General features: G+C 45.6%; 2 protein-coding genes across 5 annotated transcripts in view; one reads left to right on the top strand and one right to left on the bottom strand.

Annotated features, from left to right (window-relative positions):
• The window catches only part of EXD1 (exonuclease 3'-5' domain containing 1), a 48,545-nt gene extending 34,210 nt beyond the window's left edge, over positions 1 to 14,335 (bottom strand). Inside the window, exons 1-4 of one of the 4 annotated variants that reach the window (XM_050799483.1) lie at positions 14,270 to 14,335; positions 14,062 to 14,177; positions 9,046 to 9,231; positions 2,180 to 2,248 (exon numbers count right to left, since the gene is read on the bottom strand). In XM_050799483.1, coding sequence (XP_050655440.1) covers positions 2,180 to 2,248; positions 9,046 to 9,178 — 202 coding nt within the window. In that variant the 5' untranslated portion in view covers positions 9,179 to 9,231; positions 14,062 to 14,177; positions 14,270 to 14,335. Of the gene's footprint in view, positions 1 to 2,179; positions 2,249 to 7,566; positions 8,787 to 9,045; positions 9,232 to 14,061; positions 14,232 to 14,269 lie in introns of those variants that run through there. The other 3 variants (XM_050799482.1, XM_050799484.1, XM_050799485.1) reach the window with 3 other exon arrangements.
• Positions 14,336 to 14,734: 399 nt separating this feature from the next.
• CHP1 (calcineurin like EF-hand protein 1) overlaps positions 14,735 to 17,799 on the top strand; it is a 54,073-nt gene continuing 51,008 nt past the window's right edge. Inside the window, exon 1 of the mRNA XM_050799586.1 lies at positions 14,735 to 15,036. Coding sequence (XP_050655543.1) covers positions 14,970 to 15,036 — 67 coding nt within the window. The 5' untranslated portion in view covers positions 14,735 to 14,969. The remainder of the gene's footprint in view (positions 15,037 to 17,799) is intronic.

Here is a 17,799-nt window from a genome sequence, read left to right on the forward strand (position 1 = left end):
GTCAGGAGTTTGAGACCAACCTGGCCAACATGGTGAAACCCCGTTTCTACTAAAAATACAAAAAAAAAAAAAAAGCTGGGTCTGGTGGCACACGCCTGTAATCCCAGCTCCTGGAGAGGATGAGGCAGGAGAATTGCTTGAAATCCCAGGGGCAAAGGTTGCAGTGAGACAAGTTCGCACCACTGCACTCCAGCCTGAGTGACAGACTGAGAATCTGTCTCAAAAAAAGTATGAACGAAGACCAAATCCTGGAGAAGAATTTAGCAGGTGATGAATTCCATGCGTATAGATCATAAAGCTGGTCAGTCATCAGCCTCCTGAGTTGGGGAGACGATAGCAGTGATTCCTTCACTTCTCTCTACAAACCCATTCACAGCCTAGCTTTGCTCCAATCCAGAGCTCTGTTTCACTGCAAAGGCCGATAGTGAAAACACAATTAAGAACTCCAACTACCACCACTATCCTTGCCATTATAAAAGCGTATTCAAGGGACAGAGTGTTCATGACAGCATACGCAATGAGAAAGAAATAGGTAGCTGTCCAGACTTGTATTCCCTGAAGTGGCTCTGGATTGGCAGTCATTAATTTGGTGAGATTTTCGTTTCCTCCTAAATTCTAGTTTTCTCACAAAGCAAAGCAATCTTTCAAGCAGTAGTAAACTCTCATTTACAGGAGTCCTTTCCTTTCTTCAGATCTGCCCCAAAGTGAGAGATGCACAGTCCTAAGAGGTCCCAGAGTGCTCATTCCTCCACTCCTTCTATCCAGCTCCTGATCTGTACTCCTTAAAAGGCAGAAGCACAAAGCTCCTGAGTTCCTGAAAGTAAGAAATGTTCTTGCTTTCTCTTGTCCTACTTGACATGTATAAAGCACACTGATGAGCTTCTACAGCTACTCTTTCAGGCAAACAATTGTACTTACTCTTGCTAAATGGTTTGTGTTAGCAGAAATAAAGAATAGGGCTGCTTCCTGCCATTCCAAAATCTGAAAAGCTCTGAAAACCAAAATTTTGTTGTAACTCTTGGTGGCAAAACTTGACCTGATAAAGCTATTTACAGTCCGATTTTTTTTTTTTTTTTTTTTTTTTTTTTTTTTTTTGAGACGGAGTCTGCTCTGTCGCCCAGGCTGGAGTGCAGTGGCCGCATCTCAGCTCACTGCAAGCTCCACTTCCCGGGTTTATGCCATTCTCCTGCCTCAGCCTCCCGAGTAGCTGGGACTACAGGCGCCCACCATCTCGCCCGGCTAGTTTTTTGTATTTTTTTTTAGTAGAGACGGGGTTTCACCGTGTTAGCCAGGATGGTCTCGATCTCCTGACCTCGTGATCCGCCCGTCTCGGCCTCCCAAAGTGCTGGGATTACAGGCTTGAGCCACCGCGCCCGGCCACTTTTTTTTTTTTTTTTTTTTTTGAGACAGAGTCTTGCTCTGTCACCCAGGCTGGAGTGCAGTGGCGCGATTTCGGCTCACTGCAAGCTACGCCTCCCGGGTTCACACCATTCTCCTGCCTCAGCCTCCCGAGTAGCTGGGACTATAGGCGACCACCACCACGCCCGGCTAATTTTTTACATTTTTAGTAGAGACGGGGTTTCACTGTGTTAGCCAGGATGGTCTCGATTTCCTGACCTCATAATCCACCCACCTCGGCCTCCCAAAGTGCTGGGATTACAGGCATGAGCCACCGTGCCCAGCCTTATAGTCTGATTTTATTCCACTTAGTATGACTGTCCACCAATTTCTCTGGAAAAATGTGTTGATTATAGAGTACTGCCCGACTTTCTGGAGGTGTTATGTAATATAAACAGCGTATACTCCATTACATTTTCCAAAAATCCAGAAAAATTCTTGATTCTGGACATTTGGCCCCAAGGTTTTGGATGAGGAATTGTGAACGGACTGTGAATTTTAAGCAGCTTGCTTAGCAAGACAATCCCTTCCTGTTCACGTTCCTAACTGCCTGCTGGTCCGAGTCTATAGTGATAATCACCAGCAGACCTGACATTGTAAAACCAAATGATTATCATTCTATAAGACCCTTTTACTCATAGAGTACCCACAGAAGCAGTAAGAAGGATCCATTCTCAAATACCAACTTTAAGAATTCATAAGCGCAACATTAAAGGCAAGACATTATCAAATATTGGAATGAAATCTCAGTACCAGCATTCAAGGAACATGGGGGTCTCACCATTCACAATCTCATGCCCAAAAAACAACTGCACTCCTGGGACACTTCGACCTGTCTCCACATTCTTCACTGTTACAGAAAACAATTCATTCGGTTAATAAAAAATAATATTTTCCTAAAACTCTAAGAAAATATGATGCCTCTCAAAATTTCCCAAGTCTGAGTTTTATTTAAAAAAAAAATCACGAAAAAAATCTCCAAATCTTCCCCCAAGGAATGAAGAGTCAATAATAAATGACAAAGCTGCAGCCTTTAAACAAGTAGTATAAAAAAACAAGGGAAACCCCATTAAGGTCCAGGAGAAACTAAAAAGTATAGTACACTGAATTTAAAATTCTCCTGAGAATATTCTAAGGCCTTTGGGGCTAAGGACTGTCTATTAATTATATTTCTATTTATTTTTACTCCACTTAACTCCAGAAAAAAAATTTAAGGCAGCCCACAACTTCTTTTTTTTTTTTGAGTCTCGTTCTGTCACACAGGCTGGAGTGCAGTAGCACGATCTTGGCTCACTGCAACTTCTGCCTCCCGGGTTCAAGCAATTCTCCTGCCTCAGCCTCCCGAGTAGCTCAGACTATAGGCGAGCCACCATGTTTTATATTTTTTAGTAGAGACGGGTTTCACCGTGTTAGCCAGGATGGTCTCAATCTCCCGACCTCGTGATCCACTCGCCTCAGCCTCCCAAAGTGCTGGGATTACAGGTGTGAGTCACCGCGCCCGGCCAAGGCAGCCCACAACTTCTAGTGACCACACCCTGCTTCATGTCATGCTACACACTCAAAAGTATCATCGAGGACAATGATCCAAATCCTGGTTCTCCTATGAGGAGATAAGGGAGTTAGGAGAAGGTTAAATGCCATGTCCACAATGTGCTGTCATTTTCCTAGATGGAAGTATTCATAGCAGCGGTCTTTTTCCACACCTCTCAGCAATCCAAATAACTGAGTTCCGCCCTCACTATTGCACTGAATATATTCCTACCAGGGTCAAAGATCACCAACTACTTATTTGTCAAATCCAAAAAAATGTTTTGCAACCTTATCTTCCTTGACTTTCCTGCAACCTTTGGCCATACTGTTCTCTCCTTTCTTTTTAACTCCTGGCCTCAAGTGATCCTCCCATCTCAACCTCCCAAAGTACTGGGATTACAGGTGTGAGCCACCATGCCCACCCTTCTCTTCTTTCTTCTTTAGTTACAGGACACCGTGTTTAGTTCTTTTCCTACTAATTACCTAGAGCTACCATATTGAGCACGCACTCTGAGCCAGACATCATGCTATTTCCCTATATTCAATTTTCTAGTAACATAATAAGAATTTCATTGTCTCAATTATGGAGGACTCTGAGGCTCAGCAAGGTTGAATAACTAGCTCAAGGTTCCACTGCTAGCAAAAAACAGTCAGGATTTAAATTCAGGCCTCAGTGATTTTAATACGTTTTTTTGTTGTTGTTGTTAATTGAGACGGTCTTACAGGCTAGAGTGCAGTGGCACAATCCTAGCTCGCTGCAGCCTCGAATACCTGGGCTTAAGCAATCCTGCCTTAGCCTTCCGAGTAGCTGGGACAACAGGCATGTGCCAGCATGCCTGGCTATTCTTTTTTTTGGTAGAGATTGGGTCTTACTACGTTGCCCAGGCTAGATTCAAACTCCTGGGCTCAAGCCATCCTCCTACCTCAGCCTCCCAAAAGTCGTGGGATTACAGATGTGAGCCACCCTGCCTGGAAATACACTTTCTTATAATCCCTGTTACAGTGGCTCCCTGATTTGCTCCTTCCAGTCTCCCTAGCTGTCTCTACACCTCTGCTTGCCCCTTATACACTGATGGTCCCCAACACTTTGTCCCTCATCCTTTTTCCTTCTCTTTGAATGATCATACCCACTTCTTAGTTGCCCTGACATTCATTTTTTCTCCCACATGGACTATTCTTCTCAGCTCCACTCATATTTTCAACTAAGAACAAACTTACTAAAGAATTTTCAGGCCAGGCACAGTGGGTCATGCCTGTAATCCCAGCACTTTGGGAGGCCAAGGCGGGTGGATCATGAGGTCAAGAGTTCAAAACCAGCCTGACCAAGAGCGTGAAACCCCATCTCTACTAAAACATCAAAAATTAGCCAGGCGCAGTGGCAGGTGCCTGTAATCCCAACTACTTGGGAGGCTGAGGTAGGAGAATCGCTTGAACCCCGGTGTCAGAGGTTGCAGTGAGCCGAGATCACGCCACTACACTCCAGACCGGGCGACAAAGTGAGACCCCATCTCAAAAAAAAAAAAAAAAAATTTTCAAAAGGGGCCAGGTTCTGTGGCTCATGCCTGTAATCCCAGCCTTTTGGGAGGCCAAGGTAGGCAGATCACCTGAGGTCAGGAGTTCGAGACCTGGCCAACACGGTGAAACCCCATCTCTACTAAAAAATATAAAAATTAGCCGAGTGTGGTGCCATGCACCTGTAATCCCATCTATTCAGAGGCCAAGGCAGGAGAATCACTTGAACTTGGGAGGCAGAGGTTGCAATGAGTCGAGATCCCTCCCAAAGTGCTGGGATTATAGGCATGAGCCACAGTGCCCAGCCCCTTTCCCATTGTTAACTCCTACTCAACCAGATGGAGTTCCATCACCAATTCCTCCTTTAGGAAATCACTTCACTGTCCTAATTCAAGCACTTCTAGATATAAATTAGTTGAATATTTGTGTTTTTATAGCATCCTTTGCATCTTTCTATCAGAGAGGATCTCACACTCCATTATACCTGTCTACCTATTTGTCTATTTATGATACTAAGTTTTTATTTAAATTTTTATTTATTTATTTTTTTTGCCAGATGCAGTGGCTCACGCCTATAATCCCAGCATCTTCGGAGGCTGAGGTGGAAGGATCACAAGGTCAAGAGATTGAGACCATTCTGGCCAATATGGTGAAATCCCGTCTCTATCAAAAATACAAAAATTAGCTGGGCGTGGTGGTGCATGCCTATAGTCCCAGCTACTCAAGAGGCTGAGGCAGGTGAATTGCTTGAACTCGGGAGGCAGAGGTTCCAGTGAGACAAGATTGAGCCACTGCACTCCAGCCTCGCAACAGACCGAGACTCCATCTCTAAAAAAAAAGAAAATTTTTTTTTTAGAGATGGGGTCTTGCGCTGTTGCCCAGGCTGGAGTACAGGAGCACGATCATAGCTCACTGTAGCCTCGAACTCCTGGGCTTAAGTGATCCTCCCACTTCAGCCTCCAAGTAGCTGGGACTACAGGTAGGAACCACCATGACTGGCTAATTAAAAAAAAAAAAATTTGGCTGGGTGCAGTGGCTCACGCCTGTAATCCTAGCACTTTGGGATGCCGAGGTGTGAGGATCGACTGAGGTCAGGAGTTCGAGATCAGCCTGATCAACACGGAGAAACCCCATCTCTACTAAAAATATAAAATTAGCTGGGTGTGGTGGCACATGCCTGTAATTCCAGCTACTCGGGAGGCTGAGGCAGGAGAATTGCTTGAACCCGGGAGGTGGAGGTTGCCATGAGCCGATACCGTGTCATTGCACTTCAGTCTGGGCAACAAGAGCAAAACTCTGTTTAAAAAAAAAAAAATGTTTTTTTAGGCTGGATGTGGTGGTTCACACTTCTAATCCCAGCACTTTGGAGGCTGAGTGGGAGAACTACTTGAGTCCAGGAGTTCAAGACCAGCTTGGGCAACCCAGAGAGACCCCATCTCTACAAAAAATTTAAAAAATTAGCCAGTCTTGGTGGCACATGCCTGTAGTCCCAGCTATTTGGGAGGCTGAAGCAGGAGAATCACTTGCGCCCATGAGGTCAAGGTTGCAATGAGCCATGATAGTGCCACTGCACTCCAGTTTGAATGACAGAGCAAGACTCTGTGTCGAAAATATTTTTTGTCGGGGGCTGGGTGTGGTGGCTCATGCCTATAATCTCAGCACTTTGGGAGGCTGAGGCGGGAGGATCACTTGAGCCCAGGAGCTGGAGACAAGCCTGGGTAACGTAGTGAGACCCCATCTCAATTTTTAAAAAAAGAAAAAATAGGCCTGGCACGGTGGCTCACATCTGTAATCCCAGCACTTTGGGAGGCCAAGGCAGGCGGATCACAAGGCCAGGAGTTCAAGACCGCCCTGGCCAACATAGTGAAACCCCGTCTATGTTTTTTGTAGTTTTGTACTTTGTAAAAATACAAAAAAAATCAGCCGGGCATGGTGGTGGGCGCCTGTAGTCCCAGCTACTTGGGAGTCTGAGGAAGGAGAATGGCTTGAACCCGGGAGGTGGAGGTTATAGTGAGCTGAGATTGCGCCACTGCACTCCAGACTGGGTGACACAGCGAGACTCTGTTTCAAAAAAAAACACAAGAAAAACTAAATTAATTAAAAATAATTTTTCTATAGATGTGGTTTTGCTATGCTGCCTGGGATGGCCTTAAACTCCTGGCCTCAAGCAATTCTGCCTTACCCTCCCAGGTAGCTGGGACTATAGGCTAGACTAAGTTCTCACTGCAACCTCCACCTCCCAGGTTCAAGCCATTCTCCTGCCTCAGCCTCTCAAGTAGCTGGGATTACAGGCACCCACTACCATGCTCAGCTAATTTTGTGCTGGGACTACAGGCGTGAGCCACTGAGCCCAGCCCCTAGACTAAGCTTTTTAAGAACAGGGACCACCTTATTTCTGCATGTGTCCCTGGTACCAAGCACAGTTCCTGAGATATAAAGCAATCAATACACGATTACTAAATGAATTAATGTTGCACAAACCTGTTACAATCCCATCCGAGCCCCTAAAAGTCTGTTTTAACTCAAAATTTGGCTTAATAACATTAATCTTTCAAATGCCATTTATACATGTTTCAATGATGAACCTGAAACTTATCATGCCAGGAAACTCTATATATTGAAACTTCCAGATTGGCAGAAATGGAGGTACTGGGAGGGTGGCACAACCAAAGAGGACATGGAAATTCCATGTGCCTTCCTCCACACAAAAAAGAAACCTTAAATCAGAAAAAAATATTAACACGAAGTTATTTCATTGGATGCAGCTGCAAGTTGTAAGACTTAAGGTTGTCCTGGCTGGGCATGGTGGCTCACGCCTATAAACCTAGCATTTTGGGAGGCCAAGGTGGATCACTGGAGCCAGGAGTTTAAGACCAGCCTGGGCAACATAGGGAGACTCCATCTCTACAAAAATAAAGATTAAAAACACTAACCAGGTGCAGTCCGCACAAGTGTAGTCCCAGCTACTCAGGAGGCTGAGGTCAGAAGATCACTTGACCCTAGGAAGTTGAGGCTGCAGTGAGCCGTGATCACACCATGCCATTGCAATTCAGCCTGGATAATAGAGCATGAATGTGTCTTTAAAAAAAAAAAAAAAAGATTGCCCTATGTTTCTCTTGCGTTTACCTGTTCTTGAGCTTTATCCTTTATGATAAACTGGAATTGCAGCTGGGAGTTGTAGAGGCTACCTGGTGACCATGAGGATAACAGATGATCACTGACGTGGCAGAGCAGGAGCAAAAGGCACCTGGTTCCTGCTGGTGTCTTTCAGCCATTGCACTATTCTTCATCTGACTACCTCTTTACTTTTTGTATGAAAAAAATTAGCCCCTTACTGTATCAACTCATCTGCTGAAGCCAAAAACGATTCTAAATAATGTGGTGGTTATTTTTAATTTCAAAATGCATATGGAAAGAAATTAAAGAGCCAGGCATTGGTGGCTCAAGCCTGTAATCCCAGCACTTTAAGGAGGCCGAGGTGGGCAGATCACCTGAAGTCAGGACTTTGAGACCAGCCTGGCCAACACAATGAAACTCTGTCACTACTAAAAATACAAAAATTAGCCAGGCTTGGTGGTGGGTGCCTGTAATCCCAGCTACTTGAGAGGCTGAGGCAGGAGAATCGCTTGAACCTGGGAGGCAGAGGTTGCAGTGAGCCACGATCACGCCACTGGTCCAGCCTGGGCAACAGAGTGAGACTCATTCTCAGAGGAAAAAAAAAAAAAAAAAAGGCCAGGAGCAGTGGCTCATGCCTATAACCCCAGCACTTTGGGGGGCCAAGGCGGGCGGATCACCTGAAGTCAGGAGTTTGAGACCAGCCAACAGCTGTATTTTTATACTTTTTGTATTAAAAGTACAAAAATCAGCTTGGCGTGGTGGTGTGTGCCTGTAATCCCAGCTACTTGGGAGGCTGAAGCAGGAGAATCACTTGAACCCAGGAGGTTGCGGTGAGCTATCACGCCACTGCACTCCAGCCTGGGGGGTCTGGGGGACGGAGCAAGACATATCAAGAAAAAAAAAAAAAGGAAATTAAAAAAAGAAGTACCCAATTAATTTAAAAAAACTTTTTATATTGAAAATCCCTGCTATCATATCAAAAGTGGGGACAAACCAGGCCAGGCGCAGTGGCTCACGCCTGTAATCCCAGCATTTTGGGAGACCCAGGTGGGTGGATCATGAGGTCAGGAGATTGAGACCATCCTGGCTAACACGGTGAAACCCCATCTACTAAAAATACAAATAATTAGCCAGTCGCAGTGGTGGGCGCCTGTAGTCCAGCTACGCGGGAGGCTGAGGCAGGAGAATAATGTGAACCCAGGAGGTGGAATTTGCAGTGAGCCAAGATCGCGCCACTGCACTCCAGCCTGGGCAACAGAGAGATACTCCATCTTCCAAAAAAAAAAAAAAAAAAAAAAAGGAAGTAGGGACAAACCAGCATATTCAGTCACATTGTTCTGTTTGGGAAAACAATATTCTAACCTTCCTCCCATACTTTCCCTAAAATAGGAATAATGCCACCCTCCCAATCGCTAATGGAGACGAAAGCTATCACTGAAAATCACTAATCTCTTAAAAGGCAGAACAGTATGAGAAATAGAACAAGACCTTTCTTCAGGATAACAATCTTATTAGGGTCAACATGCTGAAGCACACCCTCGAAGACGCCACAAACCAATGTGAGTTTCACCCTCTTCCACAAAATCTGGCTGAGGAAATGGTAGTCACTGCTGGGGTCCATTCTAATTGATTCCAAAAGCCGTCTTCAAATAATCTTCTTTACGCATCCAAACACTTGAAAATTAATAAAGAGATCTATGAATTTTACAAGATTTTTTGGGAGTAAAGTTATTTTCCCTTTCCCCATATCAGTAATGGACAAGAATAAAATCTGAATAATTCAGTTTTGTTCATCTTTTTGGAATGATGAGAAAAGGATCATCGCAAGCACCAACTCCCATACATAGGAAACTGAAAACCATAAAAAACTGGGCAAGTTAGGCTTGGCTTCTATGTTTATAAAATGGGCAAGATATCATCTTTCCTTCCTTAGCTAAATGGAAGAAGCAGAACATTTAGAGGTTTTTTAATGGCACATTTATACATCATTATAACAAAAAACCGAAAAGAGCAAATGAAAAAATGGACATACACAGACATATTTGCCAATACGTGTTGCAATAAATTGTTTAGGGCAGCACAACTACTTGAGCTCCTATTTTTTACAACTCTGGTTGAGAATTTAAGGGCGTGGTAATTTTTACCAAAACTGAAGCTGATATTTTAAGTAAAGCAACTAAATTTACCCTTTACTTAGGAATTAAAGGAAATCAAGGCAGGTAGGAGGATAGTGGTACATTGGGAAAAGAGCTTTTCTTTCAAATTGTGTTTAATGAATTGAATTTTAGAAACTGTTTCCCATAACTTGGGTCTATGCTATCCTATTAATTTTTAAGTCTAGGTACTTGAAATGTTCTATTTCTTTGTGTGTGTGTGTGTGTGTGTGTGTTTAATTTTCTGTCCTACAACAGTTCTATGCTAAAGGTATTTTAAAATAAAAGCCAAATTGGCCGGGCATGGTGGCTCATGCCTGTAATCCCACCACTTTGGAAGGCCGAGGCAGGTGGATCATCTGAGGTCGGGAGTTCGAGACCAGCCTGACCAACATGGAGAAACCCTGTCTTTACTAAAAATACAAAATTAGCCGGGCGTGGTGGCGCATGCCTGTAATCCCAGCTACTCAGAAAGGCTGAGGCAGGAGAATCGCTTGAACCCGGGAGGCGGAGGTTGTGGTGAGCCAAGATCCCACCATTGCACTCCAGCCTGGGCAACAAGAGCAAAACTCCGTCTCAAAAAAAATAAAAAATAAAATAAAATAAAAGCTAAATTGAAGATTGAAAAATAAATTGTTTACCCAGAAATGTCTGGGATGTACCCTCTTCTGGATGTATCCTTTTCTGGATTAATAACATTTCCATAGTCTGACATTGGTACCAGCCAACCAACACAATTAATGCATAACCAATCCAGTTGCCAGATTATTGGAAGGGCCATTCCATGCCACCCTGGCCACAGCTCAGGAATTGGGCTGCATACTATCACCAACCAGTCATGTGCAGCCTGACAGATGGAACTGCCACATACCACACACTCAAATGTTTTTGTAAAAATGATACATGTCCATTATAAAGAATTACAACAATACAGGCCAGGTGCAGTGGCTCACACCTGTAATCCTAGCACTTTGGGAAGCCAAGACAGGCAGGTTAATTGAAATCAGGACTTCGAGACCAGCCTGGCCAACATGGTGAAACCCCACCTCTATTTAAAATACAAAAATCTGCCAGGCGTGGTGGCACAGGCCGGTAGTCCCAGCTACTCAGGAGCCTGAGGTAGGAGAATCGCTTGAACCTGGGAGGCAGAGGTTGCAGTGAGCCGAGAGTGCGAGATTGCGCCACTGTACTCCAGCCTGGGCGACAGAGCAACACTCTTGTCTCAAAAAAAAAAAAAAATTATAACCATATAGAAATGTAAAAAGTAAAGAAAAAATGTACTAAGAAATATTATTCATAGTAGGTACTCACCACTGGGTGCAGTGACTCATGCCAGTAATCCCAGCACTTGGGGAGGCCAAGATGGGCAGATTACCTGAGGTCAGGAGTTCGAGACCAATCTGACCAACATGGTGAAACCCCGTCTCTACTAAAAACACAAAAATTAGCCAGGTGTAGTGACGTGTGCCTGTAATCCCAGCTACTCAGGAGGCTGAGGCAGGAGAATCGCTTGAACCCAGAAGGTGGAGATTGCAGTGAGCCAAGATCACACCATTGCACTCCAGCCTGGGAGACAAGAGTGAAACTCTGTCTCAAAAAACAAAACAAAACAAAAAAAAACAAACAAAAAGCAGGTACTCTTACATTCTTTACCATAATACAGTAATTGTTTAAAAGTTATTTTAGAACTATTCTGTTTAGATGTCCTTGTATTTGGAAACTTAAATATTCTTCTACAGTTTTTTAAATTTAAAAGCTGCTTACTTTTGCCACACTAGGAAAATTCATCCAGTGAATTTAACCATAAAAACACTGATGAAATAACTAGAGCCTAAGTCAACTAGGAAGAAGGTGAGATGTTACATACAATTTTCAGTCAAACAAATAACCTATATTTTTACATTTTAAGGTATATCAAGTGCTTACACAAATATTACTTGATACAACAACCATAACCTAATTTACAAATGAAGAAACTGAAGTTTAGAAGGTTAAGACACCGGCCGGGCGCGGTGGCTCAAGCCTGTAATCCCAGCACTTTGGGAGGCCGAGGCGGGCGGATCACGAGGTCAGGAGATCGAGACCAGCCTGGCTGACACGGTGAAACCCCGTCTCTACTAAGAAATACAAAAAACTAGCCGGGCGAGGTGGCGGGCGCCTGTAGTCCCAGCTACTGGGGAGGCTGAGGCAGGAGAATGGCGTGAACCCGGGAGGCGGAGCTTGCAGTGAGCTGAGATCCGGCCACTGCACTCCAGCCTGGGCGGCAGAGCGAGACTCCGTCTCAAAAAAAAAAAAAAAAAAAAAAAAAAAGAAGGTTAAGACACCTGCCCAAAGTCACACAGCTAGAAGGTAATGCAATGTGAACTAAGACCAGGCCTCTAGGGTAGGATGTTTGTAGCCTAGTGCAAGACCAAGTGTTATGCATCCAGATAGAACATAAAACAAGTCATCAGAGAGTCTAAGAAAAATCATTCTTTAAGTTAATCCAACAGGCAAAAGGAGATTTTTAAAGAAAAAATACGTAAAACTGGAAAAAAAAAAAAACAGCGCTTAATAGAGGCAAACATTTTTATTTTATTTTTGAGATGGAGTCTCACTCTGTCGCCAGGCTGGAGTGCAGGGGCGCGATCTCGGCTCACTGCAATCTCCGCCTCCCAGCTTCAAGCAATTTATACTTTTAAAAGCTACCCAAGAAAGAAAAGTTTGTGAAACACCTGGAAAATAAGAGAATTAAAGAAACGTTAAAGAAAAAAAAAATTAAAGTCAGAAAAAAATACTAGTATGAAGCAAAGAAAGCTTTGACTGGAGACAGCTGCAAATGGTAAGATTCAAGATTAGGAAGGAAAAAAGTAAGGTCAGCATCAAGAGATGGGCTTCAAGGCTGACTGAGAAAAGGGACATTCATGGGGCTGACAAAATTTTCCTATCACACCCATATTCCAACATACAAAGCAGCTCCAGTGATTTAGCTCTTAGACGGACATATCCAAAATGTTACTGAGTATTAAGGACAACATCACTAGGTTAGACAAGTGCACGCCAATCATCAAAATAACTCTAAGGCCGAGCACGGTGACTCACGCCTGTAATCCCAACACTTTGGGAGGCCAAGGCTGGTGGATCACCTGAGTTCTGGAGTTTGAGACCCGCCTAGCCAATATGGTGAAACCCTGTCTCTACTAAAAATACAAAAATTAGCTGAGCGTGGTGGCACGGGCCTGTAATCCCAGCTACTCAGGAGGCTGAGGCACGATAATCCCTTGAACCCGCCTGGAGGCTGCAGTGAGCCAAATCTGCACAGTTATCAGGCCATTGCGCTCCAGCCCGGGCGACAGAGTGAGACTCTGTCGCCAAAAAACAAAACAGGCCAAGTGCGGTGGCTCGCACCTGTAATCACAGCACTTTGGGAGGCTGAGGCGGGCGAATCACCTGAAGTCAGAAGTCCGAGACCAGCCTGACCAATATGGAGAAACCCCGTCTCTACTAAAAATATAAAATTAGCTGGAGGCGGTGGCGCATGCCTATAACCCCAGCTACTCGGGAGGCTGAGGCAGGAGAATCACTTGAACTCGGGAGGTGGAGGTTTCGGTGAGCTGAGATGGCGCCTTTGCACTCCAGCCTGGGAACAAGAGCAAAAACTCCATCTCAAACAACAGCAACAACAACAAACAAAACAAAACTGTAGTTCTTCAAACTAGAACCTCAGCCTGCAGGGAACGTGTGGGGCCTCAGGCTAAGCTGTAAAGCCTTAGGAACACTTAAAACTAATAACCTAAGTTGACCTGGGAAAGCTTGCTAAGACAAAAATACCCTGGTACTTAGGTTCTAACAGACAGCGGTCAGAATTCAGTTCTTCCATATCTTATACGGGTTCTAACCAAACAGGTGTGAAGGGGTAAGGCCGGTGAAGCAGTAAGAACTGGTTCACCTGAGAGTAGGCACTAATTTAATGGGTGGCTTTTTACTTTTTTTTTTTTTTTTTGAGACGGAGTCTCGCTCTGTCACCCAGGCAATGCCGCGATCTTGGCTCACTGCAACCTCCGCCTCCCGGGTTCAAGCAATTCTCCTGCCTCAGCCTCCCGAGTAGCTGGGATTACAGGCATGCGCCACCACGGCCGACTAATTTTATATTTTTAGTAGAGACGAAGTTTCTCCATATTGGTCAGGCTGGTCTCGAACTCCTGACCTCAGGTGATCAGCCCGCCTCGACCTCCCAAAATGCTGGGATTACAGGCGTGAGCCACCGTGTCCGGCCTACCTTTTTAATCAAAACAAACAATACACCATGAGAATAAAATGCAAAATTTCTCATTTTTAAGACAAAGTAAGGAACTTCAAATAAATGGCGGACCATAAGCTAGGAATTCACTGTCCTCCATCGTTAGGGCTTTTTCCTCCGAAGCAAGTTTGGGAAATCTGGATCCTAATTTCAGCCAAGTGGTGAATTCCTCGAACTTCAGTCTAGAACTAAAAGAAGAGGGGGGCTGCAATGAAGGAAAAAGTCTCGGGACGCTCCACGCCACCCGGCGGCGGTTATCAAATCACAGCCTGAAAACAACCTGGAGAAAGGTCCGCGACGCGGGTCACCCACGCTGCAGAGGGGACGCCCGCCCGGCCCAACGTCCAGTCTCGTCTGTTTCCCAAGGAGCCAATCAGCACGCGGCCCCGAGGCTGGCTCCCCAGCGCCCCCTGCGGCCGGGAGGAGGACGGCCGCCAGGAAAGATCCAGAGCGCATGCAGTCCCCGAGGGGCACACCCTAGGGTTCCCCCCACGCGAAGTTTCTCTCCGCAATCCGTGCCACCTATCGAGTAGGATTCCTAGTGTTCGATTTCTGTGAGAAAAGGTAGGCTACGCTGCCTGCCGCAGGTTAGTTTGTTGTAAAACGGTTGGTCAATGGAATTGCCCTTTTAATTGCGTCGTTAGCGCCCGAGTGGCATCGCCCCTTTAAGGCCGGTGGCAGCTGCGGTTCCGGGGGCGGGGTCCATCTTCAGCAGGACTTGGGCTGGAGCTGGGCTGATTCATTCGGGGCTGGAACTCGAACGCTGACGTCGACTCCTGAGCCGGGCGCTGCCTCGCGCCTGATTGGCGGGTCCTCGGGGCCGCCCTCCCCAGCGCACCACCCCTGGGTTCCCTCCTGGGTCCGCAGTGGAAACACTGCCCTCTCCCTTCTTGACCCCTAGCCCGCCCTTCCCTCCCTCCTTCCCTCCTGTCGCCCTCTCTTCTGGCGCCGCTGCTCCCGGAGGAGCTCCCGGCACGGCGATGGGTTCTCGGGCCTCCACGTTACTGCGGGACGAAGAGCTCGAGGAGATCAAGAAGGAGACCGGCTGTGAGTTCGGGTTGGGGGTGGGAACGCCGGGCGCCTCAGACTGGCCTCGCAACCGAGGGCGGCTGTCGCTAAGGTCTGGAGCTCGGGTGCCTGTGAGGTTGGGGGGGTCCTGGGCAGCCTCCAGGTTTCGGGACCGAGAGCTGGAAGACCTGTTCTTCCAGCTGCAGCTTCCTGGAGCGGGGCTGTAGCTACTGTGGGGGTGTCCTTCCCTTCAACATCGGGAGTCTTGATAACTCTTAGAGCGTCGACGCCCCCCTTTTCTGCCCCTTGCCCATCAAAGTCCCCGAACTCCTTTCCTTTCTGTTGCCTAGCACCACCCTTCCCTATGAAGAGGCATCCTGAACAGTAGGTAAAGCCCGAGAAGCAAATTCAGGAACTCGAGATGGATTCTATAGAAAATCCATTTCTGGGCAAGGACCTAAAACCTCTGACAACTATGGGAAATTACAAACAAGTTCTTGTCACAAATTAGGAAAACCACCCAGAAAGCAAGACCGTGTAGTAAGGCTTTGGGAGACATGACCCGATGCCTGGAGACCTTTCAACAGGGATCTGGGATTGTGAGACTTCTTTCAATCTGAACTTCTAGAGAAAAAACACGGATACTATGAGCACCAGTTTTTTACTTACACGAGGATACTTGCTGGCCTAATTTCATATATATATATTGATTTTTACTGTGCTGGTGTACTTTTTTATTCGCTATTGAAATTGGATGTGCTTCAAAAATCTCCGTGTGAATTTGTACTAGGAACTGATTTTTTTTTTTTTTTTTTAAACGGAGTCTCCCTCTGTCACCCAGGGTGGAGTGCAGTGGTGTGATCTCAGCACACTGCAACCTCTGCCTCCCAGGTTCAAGCGATTCTCTGGCCTCAGCCTCCCGAGTAGCTGGGAGTACAGGCGCCTGCCACCACACTTGGCTAATTTTTGTATTTTTGGTAGAGACGGGGTTTCACCATGTTGGCCAGGCTGGCCTTGAACTCCTGACCTCAAGTGATCCACCCGCCTCGGCCTCCCAAAGTGTTGCGATTACAGGTGTGAGCCACCCTGCCCTGCAGAACTGATTTTTTTTTTTTTTTAATAGTCCAGTCTCTTCCTCATTAGCCTGCACAAAGGAGCAAAAGGACTCTGGGGATTCTGAAGCTCTGTAAAATACCAGCATACCTTTGAATAGTCCTTGATAATGCAATGTATGATACAATTGTATTGATGCATACAATATTTTATCTTTTCAGTAAACCTTTACGATTCTTGTTGAGTTAATGAATGATGTAGCACCTGAGCTCTGTCTCTTCATCATACCTGTCTTTGATAATGAGATGACCAGTAACTCACTCAGGGGCCCATATGCAGATAGTACCGAGGAGTGCTATGGACAACTACAGAATTACTCAGGCCTAGAATATGTTAAGTGCTGTTCTCTGCTTTGTGACAAGTTCAACTTTCTAGAGTTTTCAAGTTGGAAGGGATATTATCTAGCCCCACCCCTTGCTGGATTGGTTTGCCCCTTTCAGCCTCCCCTAAAATATGGCCCTTAAGCCTCTCTGTAAAGACATTTGATAGTGATAACCTCTCCACCTACCAAGGCAGTTCTTTTCACAATTTTGAATGACCCAAAGTAGTTATCTCTTTATAATTTGCAGTACTTGTTTGGCCACTGACTTACTCTGACCCTAGGAGTGGAGATACAAGCAGTTTGGATTCAGCAAGCATTTTATTACATTTTGTGGCCATAGCTTCTGGCCACATTTGTAATTAGAACTACTTTAGGTCTAGGGTGACACCGAATTAAAGTATTTGTGTTAAAGAGTCACATGGAGAAATAAGCAGAATGAAAGAGAAATAAATACAGAGTCACTTAACGAGAAAGTGTAAACCATAGTGAGGATGCAAAAAGCCATTTTTGCTTCAGAATGAAGGGAGCGGTAATCCCATTCTGGTTTACATACATTTGACCAAATGGAAAGGGCCTGGATGGGATATTTTTACCATGTGGCTTGTGGAGAGACAACTGAGTGCTCATGGAAAAGCTGTTTTCCCCATTTCTCTCCACAACCAGTGCAAATGTATGTATTGAGCCAGAGTGCTTAGTGAAACAAGTGCTTACTGAATTTTTACAGTGTCTGTTCAGTACTGTGCTAGGTACTGAGAGCAGATGGTGACAAAAAAACGCCCACAACCTGGTTGGGGAGATAAGCCCAAGAGAGTTATGATTAGCATCATGACATAAGAAAGCTGAAATTGTGTGTCACCCACCTTCAGAAATCAGGGAAGAGAGCATCCCTGTGGGCTGTCCTCGTGGAGGATGGGAATTGGGCCTTGATACATGGATGAATGGAGTAATAGATTAACCTAGGGCATTTTGGGTGACTTCCAGGAGAGATACCCCCAAGCCTGCTACAAAGTCATTCCTCTGTGCTGGGAACCATCAGTTTATCCAAATAGTGTCCATCATCAGAGTTGTTTTTTCTTTTTCTTTTTCTTTTTTTTTTTTTTGAGACGGAGTCTGTCTCTGTCGCCCAGGCTGGAGTGCAGTGGCCGGATCTCAGCTCACCGCAAGCTCCGCCTCCCAGGTTTACGCCATTTTCCTGCCTCAGCCTCCCGAGTAGCTGGGACTACAGGCGCCCGCCACCTCGCCCGGCTAGTTTTTTGTATTTTTTAGTAGAGACGGGCTTTCACCGTGTTAGCCAGGATGGTCTCGATCTCCTGACCTCGTGATCCGCCCGTCTCGGCCTCCCAAAGTGCTGGGATTACAGGCTTGAG

This window comes from Macaca thibetana, chromosome 7 (genome assembly GCF_024542745.1).
Source record: "Macaca thibetana thibetana isolate TM-01 chromosome 7, ASM2454274v1, whole genome shotgun sequence".
Taxonomy (NCBI): Eukaryota; Metazoa; Chordata; class Mammalia; order Primates; family Cercopithecidae; genus Macaca; species Macaca thibetana.